A 14338-nucleotide genomic window follows, 5' to 3' on the forward strand; every position below is an offset into this window, starting at 1 on the left:
CGTTTATTTCCCTCATAAACTGCATGAGTTCGATTTAAAGGGATCGTTTTCATTGTTGCTGCCGGAACCGATATCGTCCCCCCCCTCATCCCATCAAAACCGTCCTTGCCCTTCGGGGTGTTGACCCTCTGCGTTGTTTGATTTGCAGGAGAACCGGGAGGAACTGGACCGCGTCCATTCGCATTATTGGAAGCACACGAAAACGCCTGATTCAGCTCTGTCATGACCTTATCTTGCCGTGTAAGATGGACTATAATGGCCTCTTGTTACTCCTTCAATATCCTCACTGTTTCGACAACGTGCTCGTCTTCAGCATCATGAGGAGTTGCCTCTCGAACATGTCGTGGATATTGCCTGTCGTGAACCGGCGTGGCCTCGTTCCCCTCGTTACGGGTATCACTGATGGAATCTTCCTGCTGAGGTTGATTTCCTTAGGCCTCAACGTTGTGTGTGTTGTTGACACCATTATCTGTCATTTTTAATGATTTTTTGCTAAGAACAATGAATCAGACAAGTTAATAGATGCAGGGGTCTATTCAATTACATGACTGTCTATGCCCCACGGTGCGCACCAAGCTGTTTACCTGTAAATGGTACAGTTAAATTTATACGTGGTTTATAGACAAGTGAATCGATTTGATCCAAAACTAATAGATGGATTAGACAAAAATGTAAGATTTAGCCTTGAAACTGAAATAAACGACAGATATCTTCGGCCCGTGCGCAGAGCTACTGGAGGCAGTCAGAACATTTTAAATAAGCAAGAAAGTAAAGTGTTATTGAGCTTTTGATAGAATACAGTATGTGCTTGTTAAAAAATTCATGTGCTTATAATGATGGTAGAGCTCACTATTTATAATTACACCTAGGGAACAAAGACCTAGGATCAGTCCCCTCTTTAATGACAATTATGAGGGCCATTGAAGAATGTGTAACATTGGGTAGTGAATGTCATATTCTCTGTAACAGATCATGCACTTAATGCTGCAGAATATTCTTCACTGAATACTATAGGATGACTGCATCTATTTATTTTGTATTTATGATCATAATTCTCTCTGATGACAAGCGAGATCATTGCCTTCGGGTTTGACTGTCCTCTATCTTCGGCTCCACGTGTTGCTTTCTCATGTGATCATTAAATAAGAACATATTTTACCCCATACAATATAGATACGCCTCTAGTGTATACGCAGCCATGCCCTTACCTTGTGAAGGTAGAGAAGCTGTTTTCAATCTTTCAAATCCATCAAATTGATTTTTTTAGTGTTCTCTGCAAAATCTATTCCCTCGTAGCTAGTGTACTTGCAATCTTGTTACTCTTGTTCTATTGGCATAATACTTCTTCTCATAATTTTCTTGAAACAAGCTATTAGAACTAAGTTATGCCTAATTTGTTAAGAATACCAAGTTATCAGCAAAAAGAAACATTAAACAATTTCTTGATGTCACGACCCCGGAATTTCCACCGTCGAGATCGTGATGGCGCCTAAAATTTTATTTGCTAGGCAAGCCAACGTTAGAACAGTTTATCCATTTTTAACAATGCAAATTAAAAAAAGAGAACAACTAAAATAATTGCAGAAATCCAAAGTAAAATGCGAAAGTTAAAACAGCCAAACGTCTGCTAAAATCCCTGGACCCGGTGTCACATGTGCAAGAGCTACTAGAATAGTACATACAAGGGTCTGAAATAACATAAAGTTATATGGAAAGAAAGTACACGGCTAAAAAAGAGAAGGGGACTCCAGGAGCTGCGGGCGCTGAGCAGTTGTACCTCAAGTCTCCACAAGCTGTCCAATCCGAGCTCACTAATAACCGCCGCTGGGACTGACTCCAAAATCTGCACAAGAAGTGTAGAGTGTAGTATGAGTACAACCGACCACATGTACTCTGTAAGTGCCGAGTCTGACCTCGACAAAGTAGTGACGAGGCTAAGGTAGATCACCTATACTACAATTTGTACGCAGTATATAGTAAAGACAGAAACGAAAATACGGTACGAAATAAGATAGTCAACTGAGAGTAATAGTTATAGCCTCAAGAAATAAGCCAGTGTCGTTCAGAATTGGCAGTCCTTAGAGTTCCAAGTGAAAATACCGAAAACCAACACAACTCGAGGAATAAAAACACATAGGTTGTTGCGGCGTGCAACCCGTTCCTATCGTACAACACAGAATCATCCCTTATTTCACCGTAATAAGATCAACAATATTAAATAATATATATGTTGCGGTGCCGCAACCCGATCCACCATATATCAATATCAGTATAATAATTCATCCTTATTTCACCATATCAATCCACCCTTATTTCACCTGTTGCGGCGTGCAACCCGATCCCACCGTACAGTATAAATTTCCATCATATCAATCCACCCTTATTTTACCTGTTGCAGCGTGCAATTCGATCCCACCATATCAGTACCAAATACTTAATGTGCACAGTTAAATTAACAATTCAGACCACGAAAACCTTTACGATCAATAAATACCAAACTAAACCAAAAAGGAAACCTTGTACAACATAGAAATCTACATAAGTAATACTACACAACGAGACCAGTCCAGTAATTGACAATTAGAAGGTGCAAGTAAGTCAGTTTAAGAAAATAGCAGAAAATCATGAAACTATGAAAAGATCTAACATCATTTACAGGAGAGGACATTAATTAACCTGTAGCAAATAAGCATGGAAAGCATTCAGGGCATATAACATTTAAGACAGGAAAGGAGATATTGAAGAAAAGCGGAAAATCAGGGAAAATAATAATTTGGCGGCGTATAAGCACTCCTCACCTCGCATATACGTTGCAACACATGAAAATCACATAGCACATAATCCGAGGGTCCCTAATTCCTTCAAGTCAAGGATAGACACGACACTTATGTAACACCCCGTACATTCGGACTAGGTGCGCATATGTTAAATGGGTATTAATTTGATATTTTAGACGTATGAAGTCCTAGAGGAATGATTATGGGAGAAAATAGTTGTTTCAAAATCAAGATGGAAAGTCAGGTGCATAAGATTTGACAAAATCGACTAAGTTTACAAAAGGTCTATCTTCCAGCAGAGTTTAGTAAAAATTTGTAAGGAATTTGGAAAACCTCAAAGCATAAAAGTTGTAGGTCTTTGAAATTGATTTCCAACAATATATTATGGAGCCCGAACGGATCTCTGTGCAAAAAGTTATGCGCGTTTTACAGAATAGTATTCGATATACGCGCCCGGTAGCGCGCCCATAGCGCGACCCCGCTAACTTTGAGGCAGTGTTACTGCCGTTTAGCGTGGTCAGTAGCGCGGGAAGGTCTCCAGGAGCACGGGCGCGCTCGTGGGGGGTCGTTTTAAAGCTATATTTCGTCCCCCACAGCCCCAAAACATAAAAACTTACTCTAGAAAGGGGAACTCTCAAAAACCTAACTCCTTAAGGGTCCTTCCACCACCCAAGGTAAGTTTTAATGGTGATTCTAAGTTAATTTCAATTTTCCAGCATCTTATTAACATGGGTAAACCCTCCATATCATTAGATATTCGATTGTGACATCATTGTTGAGAGAAGGAAGCCTAGAACTCGAATTCAAAGGGTTTGAACTTCAAAAAGGTAATGTCTTCACCCTCTAATTGATTCTAGCATTGATTTAATGATTTTAAACCCTAGTTCATGAGATATGAGTTGATGGGTTTGATAGAAAAGCATGAACAATTATAGGTTTGGCTTGTTGATTATTGATTATTAGTTAAGAGTGTTATTTATCTTATGAGTGAAGAAGAATGACATTGATTATAAGAAATTTAAGATTTTAGAATTTATCTAGGATCAAGTGAATGGCTTGTTGGGCGTAGAAACACCATTAATAAGGACTATGAAGCTTTATGTCACAAAGTGTTTGAGAAAATGCTTAAGTGACCAAAACATGAGAATTGTTGCTAATATGGAATCTCTTTGACTTGTATTGATATAGATTAAAGTTGAAATGGTTGGCGAATGTTGTGTTACGCTCAAGAGCAGGAAGTTAAGGTATGTGAGGCTAACTCTCTATGTTTGGGAATTTTAATGATTCTCCTTACACTACGTTTCTGTTACGACGTTACTAATTGCCTCAGAAATATAGTTAAGCCTAGTTCCTTGAATAGTCGCAGAACTTCTATTCTCTAGCTTCATTACTCGTTTATGACTTTCATTCTGAACGTTGTGAGCTCAGTGCGTATTCAATATAGACTTGGGTTTGATGCCCCCGAGTCTTAGTATATCAGTATGCCATAAACAGTTGAAGTTTCAGTGTTCATAATCAGTTCAAGAATACATGTCTCAGTCTAGTCTCATTCAGTATTCCAGTATTATATAACTCAGTGTGATCCAGTATTTCAGTATTATGTAACTCAGTGTGATCCAGTATTACAGTATTATGTAACTCAGTGTGATCCAGTATTCCAGTATCATGTAACTCAGTGTGATTCAGTATTTCATTATCATGTATTGCAGATTGATTCTCAGTTCCTAAATATTGAACACCTGTATTTGGGCCTGAGGCTGCAGTTTATGCTTTATGCATCTTTGGGCCTGAGGCCGCAGTTTATGCTTTATGCATCTTTGGGCCTGAGGCCGCAGTTTATGCTTTATGCATTTTGGACCTGAGGTCGCAGTTATGTATACGTATACTTGGGCCCGAGGCCGCAGTCGTGCACATATATATATATTGGGCCTGAGGCCACAGTTTAATATTCAGATAAACAGGTTGTTCATCATTCAGAAGAGGGAGTATTCATATCCTTACTTCCTTTGTTCAGTTCAGTTGTCAGTTATCATGTTAGTTACCAATTATCAGTTCAGTTATCAGTTATCAGTTATCAGTTATCATTTCAGTTATCAGCTATCAGTTATCATTTCAGTTTCAGTTTCAACAGTTATCATTTCATTTATCAATTCTCAGTTATCAGCTTAGTTTTAGTTTCAACATTTATAGTTCTTTCTTTCAGTTGCTTTACATACCAATGCAACTCAAATGTACTGACGTCCCTTTTGCCCGGGGCCTGCATCTCACAATGCAGGTAATAATCTACAAGTTGATGATTCAGAGCGCTAGGATTCTCGTACCAGCTATTTGGTGATCCCCAGTTCTTTCGGGGCATTATCATTGCTTTACAGCCTTTCAGTATTTACAGATAGTCAGTGTTTTCAGTACTTCAATAGAGGCTTCATAAACTAGAGTAATAGTTAGACAGAGTCGCAGGCTTTTCATATTAAGCTATGTTGGCTACAAATATATTTCAGAATTGTATTAATATTTCCGCACTTTGATTTATATCATCCAGACTTTCAGTATATCCATGTGTTAATTTATCTACCGCATTCAGTATGTTATGATACCACATGTTGATTTAGCCAGCCAGTTGGTTTGCTCGGTCACATGTAGTCAGGCACCGAGTGTCGTGTTACGTCCAGGCCCAGGTTCGGGGCGTGACAACTTACCTCACTCCAAAGATCACTCAAGCTCAACCACAGCTTTGCCTTTCAAACAAACATCCGAACCAACAATATCTAACAAATTACCAACCAAACGATTCAAAATAAGCCTTAGGAATTACCCACGATTGCAAAAGATTCAATTTAGGTCATTATTGAAAAAGTCAACTCCCGGACCCGCTTGGTCCAAACCCGAAATTCGTACCAAAATACAATTACCCATTCACTCCCGAGCCTTGTTATGTAATTTATTTTGGAATCCGACCTCAATTTGAGGTCTAAATCCCAATTTTATAAAAATCCCTAATTCTACCCGAACCCCTAATTTCCACCATGAAAACACATTAAAATCTTAGGAAATGTAATGAAAGATTGAAAGAAAATAGATTAGAATCACTTACCAATGATTTGGGGAAGAAGGGTTCTTAGGAAAATCGCCGATGTTTTCTTGTTTTGAAAATTTGAAGAATGGTAGAAAATCCCGTTTTTCAGCTATTAGACCAGTTGTAGGTGTCGCAATTGCGAACCCTGCAAATGCGAGCTTTTCTTCGCAACTGCGAAGTCTCACAATTCCTGCTATCATCACAATTGCAATGACTTGTTCGCAATTGCGAACAGGGGTCTCCTCGCAATTGCGGCCAAATGATCGCACATGCGAACTCAGTGCTGACCCACCCCTCTTCGCAAATGTGAAGGGTTTGTCGCAAATGCGAACCTGATAGAGGTTGCAAATGCGAAGCCTGACCTTGCATTAAGAGGTCTGAGGCTAGCACCTGAGCTGAAGCACACCAGCAATATTTGTAAGTCCAAATTCACTCTGTAGCCTATCCGAAATTCACTCTAGCCCTCGTGGCTCCAAATCAAACATTCGCAGAAGTCCAAAAATATCATACGGACTTTCTCGCGTGACTAAATCACCAAAATAGCTTGACTAAATCACGAAAATAACACCTAAAACTACGAATTGAATACCAAAACAAATGAAATTTTCAAGAAAACTTTGAGACTTCTATTTTAACAACCGGACGTCCGAATCATGTCAAACCAACTCTGTTTCTCTCCAAATTTGACAAACAAGTCATAAATATAGTAATTGACCTATATCGGGTTCCGGAACCAAAATACGGACCTGATATCAATAAAAGTCAAACATTGGTCAAACTTTCAAAGTCATTAAGCTTTTAAACTTTCAAAACCAACAAAATGCGATAACTCGAGCTAGGGACCTCTGAATTCGATACCGGGCATGCGCCCAAGTCCCAAATCACGATACGGACTCACCGGGACCGTCGAACCACGGATTCGGGTCCGTCTGCTTAAAATGTTGATCGAAGTCAACTCAAATGGATTTCAAAGCAAAATTTTCATATTTTATCAGTTTTTTTTAACATAAAAGCTTTCTATAAGAGCACTCTGACTGTGCATGCAAATCGAGGAGGGCTAAAATGAGGTATTTGAGGCTTCGAAATACAGAATTAGATTCTAAAACATAAGATGACCTATCGGGTCACACTTGAGATTAAAAAAAAAGACTAGAGAACATCACAAATCAATCAAAAAGAAATTCTAAATTATTCATTTCCAACACAAACATTGAAAGACAGTCTCCATAGGTTATACAAAAGCCAACATAACCAAATAACAAATGAGGACAACATAAACATGACATCCTTTCTTCACTTAGATAATTCAGCAGAGAGGTTGTTGGCCAAAGAAGCAATAGTTGTAGGAGACACTCCTCTACTTCCAGCTAAGTACCATTTCTTCATCATTTCTACAACATTTGCATTTTTCACTTCAATTTCAGAGTCTTCTTTACCATCTGTTGCGAAAGAAATCTGTAAAAATTATAAACAAACATCAATCAGCCAAAATCAGAAACTCACTTAAAGGGAGCCCGGTGCACAAGGCATCCTGCATTCACGCAGGGTTTGAGGAAGGGCCGCATCCCAAGTGGTGTGATGTAAACAACCTAACCTAATGCAAGCATTAGTAGCTATTTTCACAGCTCGAACCCCTTACCTATAGGTCACATGAAGACAACTTTATCGTTGCTCCAAGGGATGTGATGTAGACAGTTAGTAGCTGTCTTCATGGCTCGAACCCTGATCTATAGGTCACACGGAGACAATTTTACCGTTGCTCCAAGGTGTGTGATGTAGACAACCTACCCTAATGCAAGCATTAATGGCTATTTCCACGCCTAGAACCCCTGACCTATAGGTCACATGGAGACAACTATACCGGTGCTCCAAGGGTGAGTGATGTAAACAGCCTACCCTAATGCAAGCATTAGTAGCTGTTTCCACGGCTCGAACCCCTAACCTATATATACAAGGAGACAACTTTACCGTTGCTCCCAGACTCCCTTTCAGAATTAGAAAATGACTTGATTGACATTAATTCATATCTTACCTTTGCAATGCCAGAAGTAGCAGGAAAAGAATATGTTATAACTGAACTTTTCTTGAAATACTTGGACTGGAAAAATTCAACAATTTTCTCAAGTGCTTCTTCTTCCTCTTCTTCATATTTATCTACTTCTGCTAAACGGTCGCGTACAGCACTCTCTAGCTGCACTCCATATTGTGAACCTTTGATTTCTTTAATCACAACTATTCTCAAGAATTTATCCACTGGAGCTGCAAATAAATGACATTTAAATTATTTTATTTGTACTCATTTATCACTTTTTAGATTTTTTATCTTAAAGTCGACAACCAAGGGCGGAGCTAGTAGTCCGGGTACAGGTCCCAATAACTTTTGTTTATTAAAGATTAGAATTCATTTATCGACACTGGAAGTCGTGTTCTAAAATTCAAAACTCATAAAATTAAAATCTTGGTTCCGCTTCTGTCGACAACTTATGGAAAACAAGAATATATAGTCATTAGTGAAGATTTTACCATTAACAATAGCCTCAAAGAAGTCATCATTTACAGTTAATTCAGTTCCTGTTTTGCCCTTCCACTGCTGCAAATGAGTCAAAATTTCTGGATCCAAGTAAACTCCAATTGCAGTGAATTTAATTTGGAGGAAATGTATCTCTATGTCAGTTATTCCTGATAATAAAAACATTCAGAATCAGTGGAATTAATAACATGAAAAAAGTTACGCTACTACAACTCGGATGGTGTAAAAAATTCTCTGTCGTTGTATATAAGTTAAATACAAACCAAAAACAAAGATTTTTACCATGAACCAACATAGATAAAAATTAAAGAAGTTGTGGTAAAAGTCTTTTTTTTTTTTTTTACCATGACCCATCAAAGATAAAGGCTTAGTGTTGATCATAAACTGAGAAGGAAAAGGAAATTCATCCACCATCACTTCGTTCTTTGCCACTGTATACACAAAAATTAAACATTTTAGACAACAAATTAATCAAGAATCTCTTTTACTCAACAAATACAAAAGTAATAAAATAAAATTAGAAAGAATGAGAGAAACTTTTAAAATGACTTACTTTTTATGTTGACTGAGAAAACTTAGCAGAAGACTAGGTGATTTTGAGAGTGAAATTGTGGAATTAAAAATATGAAAGTAAGAATGATAATAAGAATTTCTGTAGAATATATAAGGGGAAATTTATTAGGAGAACTTTTAGCTACCACTCAATCTACCTTCCAGCAATGGGACTTGTTAGGTACGAGTATACACTTTTTGGTCAAAAGAAGACAAGGTTGGTACGGATAATTAGAAAGGATGGTATGAATTTGTGAAATTTATAGCCTATAGTTTTTAGTTCCTAATCACATTTTTTTTTGACAGTTATTGTTAGAACCGAAATAAGTGTCATGCGAAAAATAGCAAAACAAATTTTCAACGACGATAAATCAGATAACAAAAGAGAAATCTACTAAAAGAGACACAAACATTTAACGTTGTTCGATTAATTGACCTACGTCCACGGCGAAGATGAGCAATCCACTATAAGAGAGTACAAAATATCGAAAGAACAACCTCACGAAGAGACAAACACAAGTAACACACTAACACTTGTCCCGTAAAGTTCTCCTCCTAAACACGACTCTCAAACCTTATATGGCTACATTGTGGACGCTACTGAATGAGAAGGAAGGATCCTCAATTTATAGAAGTCCAAACATTTTCCTACAAGAAGAAGGACTAGCCAAATATAAGAGAATTATAATTTCCTTCTACAAAAAAAAAACTCAATTATGGAAAATATGTTGTCCTTTCCTTCAAGAGATATAAAAACATAATATGGTAAGAAAATTAAGACAACACCTAATAGTTATTAGTCATATCAGTCATTAAATTTAGGATAATTTGGTTGTGTGTTTCTCTCCTAAATCAATAGTTTGAAATAAATAAACGCAGTCTGGTGCACCAAATATTTCATGCTCACGCAGGATTTGGAAAAGGGTCGCACCATTATACGTGGATAGCCTACCCTAATACAAACATTAGTAGCTTGTGACACCCTAGGCAAATTTTACATCGACAAAACAAGGGAGAGATGCTGGGTATATAAGTAAACAGGCCCCAAACGATAGTGACGTGTTTTAAAGTCGTGCGGGCCTAGGCCCAAAGCGGACAATATACTAATGGGCTGGGTTGTTACATAGAGTCACTCAGCGTGCAACCTTGAACGGTGGTGGAGCAAACCTCAATGAGTTCGCTGAGTCCCTAAGGGGAGATGTATGTGACACCCTAGGCAAATCCCACATCGGCAAAACACGGGAGAAATGCTGGGTATATAAGAAAAAAGTAAGAGATTTTTACACAATAAGTCACTTATTTTAAAATTATTTATTTAAATAACATCATTTTTGATTTATTATAAAAATAGCAAATTCATTTACAAGTCTAGCACATTAAAGGTTTAGACATTAAACGACTAACAAATCTAAAAATCAGTTATTCACAAATTAAGGGATCAATTTATACTGTCCCTCTCATCACCCCTATCAACTTCCGTTTTTCTCTTTATTATTCATCCATATCTCTTGCTTTCAATATTCTATTAAAGTCTCTCCCCACTTCTTCTAGACACCATCATCCTTTTTCCATGACCGTAGTTAGGTTCACAAAAATCAAATTATAAGTGAGAAACGGCCAAAGCTTTCTCGCAAAGCTTTTGGCGAGAAAAGAAGGCACTTGTATAAATTATGAATTATACCATACATGTTACATATACAATGTATTATTGGTATATTTCTGTGTCTCTGAATACCGTTTGGTGGTGACTTATTTTACCATACATGTTATATTCACAACATATTATTGGAATACTTGTGTTTATTTTTCAGAATTAGAAGGTGTTATCTGTGTAAGTTTTTTAAATTTATACATATTTTATACGGGTTATAAAGTGATTGTACCCTAGATACATATAGTGTATTTTTTACATTGCAGGATTTGGTATATAACATGTGATTAGGATCTATATATATTTATTTCAATTCAAACATATGCGATGTATACATAGGGTATAATTAGCACCCCATAGAGTTATGAATATAAAAGACACAAAGCAAACAAACAATGTAACTTTATATACCATATATATTTCTAGTATAATATATTCAAATATTACAATTTATACCAATAATATTTTGATACTATTTACTTCATAAAATAATTATTTAGTACGCATATACCACTTACACATACGGTATGTAAATAGTTATAATGTCAAGTAGACATTTTTATCCGAGCATAATTGGAAGAGAGAGAAAAACTAAAATCACATTCATCAATAAATCATCATCTATGACAAAACCATTCTTCGAAATAGAGATAAAAGATAAGGAAAAATCATTTATGAGTGGAGCGTGAAATCAGTTGAGCATTTTAAATACATAGCAATTTCCTAAAATTTAGGAACATGGGTAGGATAACTGTTACGGATTTTTGTTATGAATGTAAATATGTAAATGCTAGAAATGTTAATCAAGTGCTACTACTATGACATTATAAAAGTTTTTAAAATATTGGACAATTATGTTTTTTGCTCTGTTTAGTAAATATGCCTCAGACCCTAGTGACATATAAAACGTGCGGACCTAATCCCAAAGCGAACAATATCATTCATAGGCTAGATTGTTACATGGCTGCTTCCACAGCTCAAGCATGCGACTTATAATAATACGGAAATAATTTTACCGTTAAAATTAACTTTTTATAAAATAAAAGAAAAGTTTTATTACATTGGGAAAGGGAAGTGTAATTAAATAAGACACAATGAAAATTGACCTCAGACTTATTGTGTGTGAGATTTCTATTGGTACCACGAGACATTAAGTCTTGATAATCAACAATAATTCTCATTTACTTCTAATGCTACTTGACAGTTCATAAAAAGAGATTCAGAAATTATTTTTCAAAACCTTGTATATAGAGAATTATTTTGTCACTGGGATATTTTACACCAGCATTCAAGGGTGAGGCATAATGGTTAATAAAATTGATGAAACTTTGGAGACTATCGTTCAAATTCAACATACATTAAAAATTAGAGAAATTATCAGTTACGTCAGCTCATAAGTAAATTCGTACCTTTCAAAAATGGAGATTATTTCAAAAATCTCATAAACTCTTGGGATATTCACAAAGAGATCAAAATATCGCTGGATACTTCTTGACAATCAAATAGTTCAAGAAGCTGGAGATCAAATACATCCCCAGAAAGTCCGGATCATCCTACGTTCGAGAAACACACTTGCTCCTACCCTCGAGTCAAGGAGATAATTAGGAGAGAAGAATCAAGGGAACAAATAGAATTGTAACCGCGTCATTTTATCAATAAAATTATGTTTCTTCATATTTAAAAAAAAAAAAGTAAATTAGTGCACAAATTAGTCAATTCATAAAATATTATCAATATTAGCCAAATACTACTAATATTAGCCAATTAGCTATTTGTAGCCAAAAAAATGTCAAATTTCTGTTTTCTTTCGAGTGAATATTGTTGGAATAGAATTTGGTGCATCTTAAAGAGGTTGAATTTCAGTTTTAGGATGATGTGGAGTTTTGAGGTGGTTTGGATTGAAAATTCAAAATAGAAGATAAACATGGAAAAAGATAATATGTGTATCACGTTGTATGTCATTTGTGTATTACATATGTATCATATGTGTATCAAATATGTATTCACTGTATATACATGTATATGAGATACATGTTTGATGCATGTATCACAGAGAAATTTTTAAACTCGATTTCAACAACTGACTTTGACTCAAAACTAGTCTAAATCATCTTTAATCTTCCTCAAACTTTACATATTGACTAATTTATACGTTTTCAATGAATTCAAACCATACCCATGAAAAAAGGTCCCTTTTCGCTTAGATTTTTGGATTCTTGTATATTCTTTTCTCTGTGTTTCATCACCTTGTTTACTACCTATCCATGAAATTTTATGTCCCTCTTGCATCTAATGTTTCTGATCACGCTTAAAAATATGGAAGGAGATCTTTGCGTGTGATTCTTGAAGAGAAAGAAACCTTATTTATGTGGGATTTCAATTTTTGTATGAGTTTAGCTAGATTTGGTAAGTATGTGATTAATAGCTAGAGGTTGGTAATTAGTTTGGACTTATTTTGAATATTTTCATAAGATTCTCAAAAAATAAATGGTACTACTAGGTTAAAAAGTCGAGGTGTGCCCAAACTAGTTGAATAAATCTTAATCATCTTTTTTTAACAAATATGTCAATTCTGATTCTTGTGACTTTCCTCAATCAAAGTAATGTTACTGAAACAATGGCCAAAACGTTTTCTCTTATTTCTACTATTTATACCCTTTTTTTTGGGTCATGTATTACTGATAACCTTTAATGCACTATCGAACACTAAAAATAATCTAACAATCATTTTTTCATAAATCATTTTGCATGAAAAATCATTTATTTTGCACCATACCTTACACCATTTAAAAGTTGTGTATTGCCTTGAAAACGGATGGAAGTTTTAAAATTAATAATTATGAATTATTTTTGGAGTAATGTATGAACAATTACTTTATTCCCTCCAAAACAACATCAACTGTTTTTTCCCTTTCTATGGCTTCTTCATTATCGATTTTTCTTTTTCAGAATTGCTTTGGAATGCTTTTCTTGAGCCCAGTGGCGGATCCAGTATTATCAAATTATGGGTGCTTAACTATTTTTCATCTCAAAATCGCTACTAAAATTGGATGCTCGGTTAATATATTTGAAGTTTTCTAGTTTTTGTATTAAATAATTGTGTTCGGTTCCATAGGTAATGGGTGCTCAAGCACCCATAACCTATAATGTAGATCCGCCCATGCTTGAGCCGAGGGTTTATCAAAAACAATCTCTCAACCTTCACAAGTTAAAGGTAAGGTCTGCATACACGTTACCCTTTCCAGACTCCACATGTGAAATTACATTAAGTATATTATTGTTGTTGTCGTAAAATAGTCAAATTTTGTAATAAAAAAATAGCTTAATTTTGCACGTAAATGATCAGGTTATGTCATTATTTATATCCCATATTTATGATTAACTTACTAGTCTAATTCTTTTTTTTTTTTTTAATAGCTCAAGGAAGAAGAGGACAAAATATGCCTTCGTCTCTTGTTGCATAACCACCACACCTTTCACCAACCAAATTTAGGCCCTGTTGTCTCATTGAACATCTCAGACATTATTTATTAAAGTACTTTAAAAATATCTACTGATCGATCAAAATAGTCAATATTTCATCGATCACATTTTCTCAAGAATTTTGATGAATTACTAAATATTGGCAATCCAATCAAAGAATATTGGGCCAAGCATGTCCAAGTTCCACGCTGGCAATTTCTTTTTGGAAATTTTACCTCTTATAGCAAATGTTGATATCTTATTTATTATAAATAAATATTCTTTTAAAAAAT

General features: G+C 35.6%; 1 protein-coding gene across 1 annotated transcript; it reads right to left on the reverse strand.

The window, feature by feature from the left end:
- Positions 1-7016: 7016 nt before the first annotated feature.
- LOC109238661 (probable chalcone--flavonone isomerase 3) lies at positions 7017-9057 on the reverse strand. The gene is made up of 5 exons (XM_019405147.1): positions 8934-9057; positions 8725-8811; positions 8374-8529; positions 7883-8109; positions 7017-7305 (listed from the first exon to the last, which is right to left on the reverse strand). Coding segments are annotated over exons 1-5 (633 nt in total). The 5' UTR covers positions 8935-9057; the 3' UTR covers positions 7017-7143.
- Between the last annotated feature and the right edge of the window lie 5281 nt (positions 9058-14338).

The sequence above is a fragment of the Nicotiana attenuata genome, unplaced genomic scaffold (genome assembly GCF_001879085.1).
Source record: "Nicotiana attenuata strain UT unplaced genomic scaffold, NIATTr2, whole genome shotgun sequence".
NCBI lineage: Eukaryota > Viridiplantae > Streptophyta > Magnoliopsida > Solanales > Solanaceae > Nicotiana > Nicotiana attenuata.

Bases quoted from the DNA above. Each gene is read 5' to 3' on its own strand.
- LOC109238661 (XM_019405147.1), bottom strand. The intron at 8,530-8,724 runs GTAAAAAAAAAA...TTTTATTATCAG, and splicing joins TTTATCTTTGATGGGTCATG to GAATAACTGACATAGAGATA. The intron at 7,306-7,882 runs GTAAGATATGAA...TAATTTTTACAG, and splicing joins CTACTTCTGGCATTGCAAAG to ATTTCTTTCGCAACAGATGG.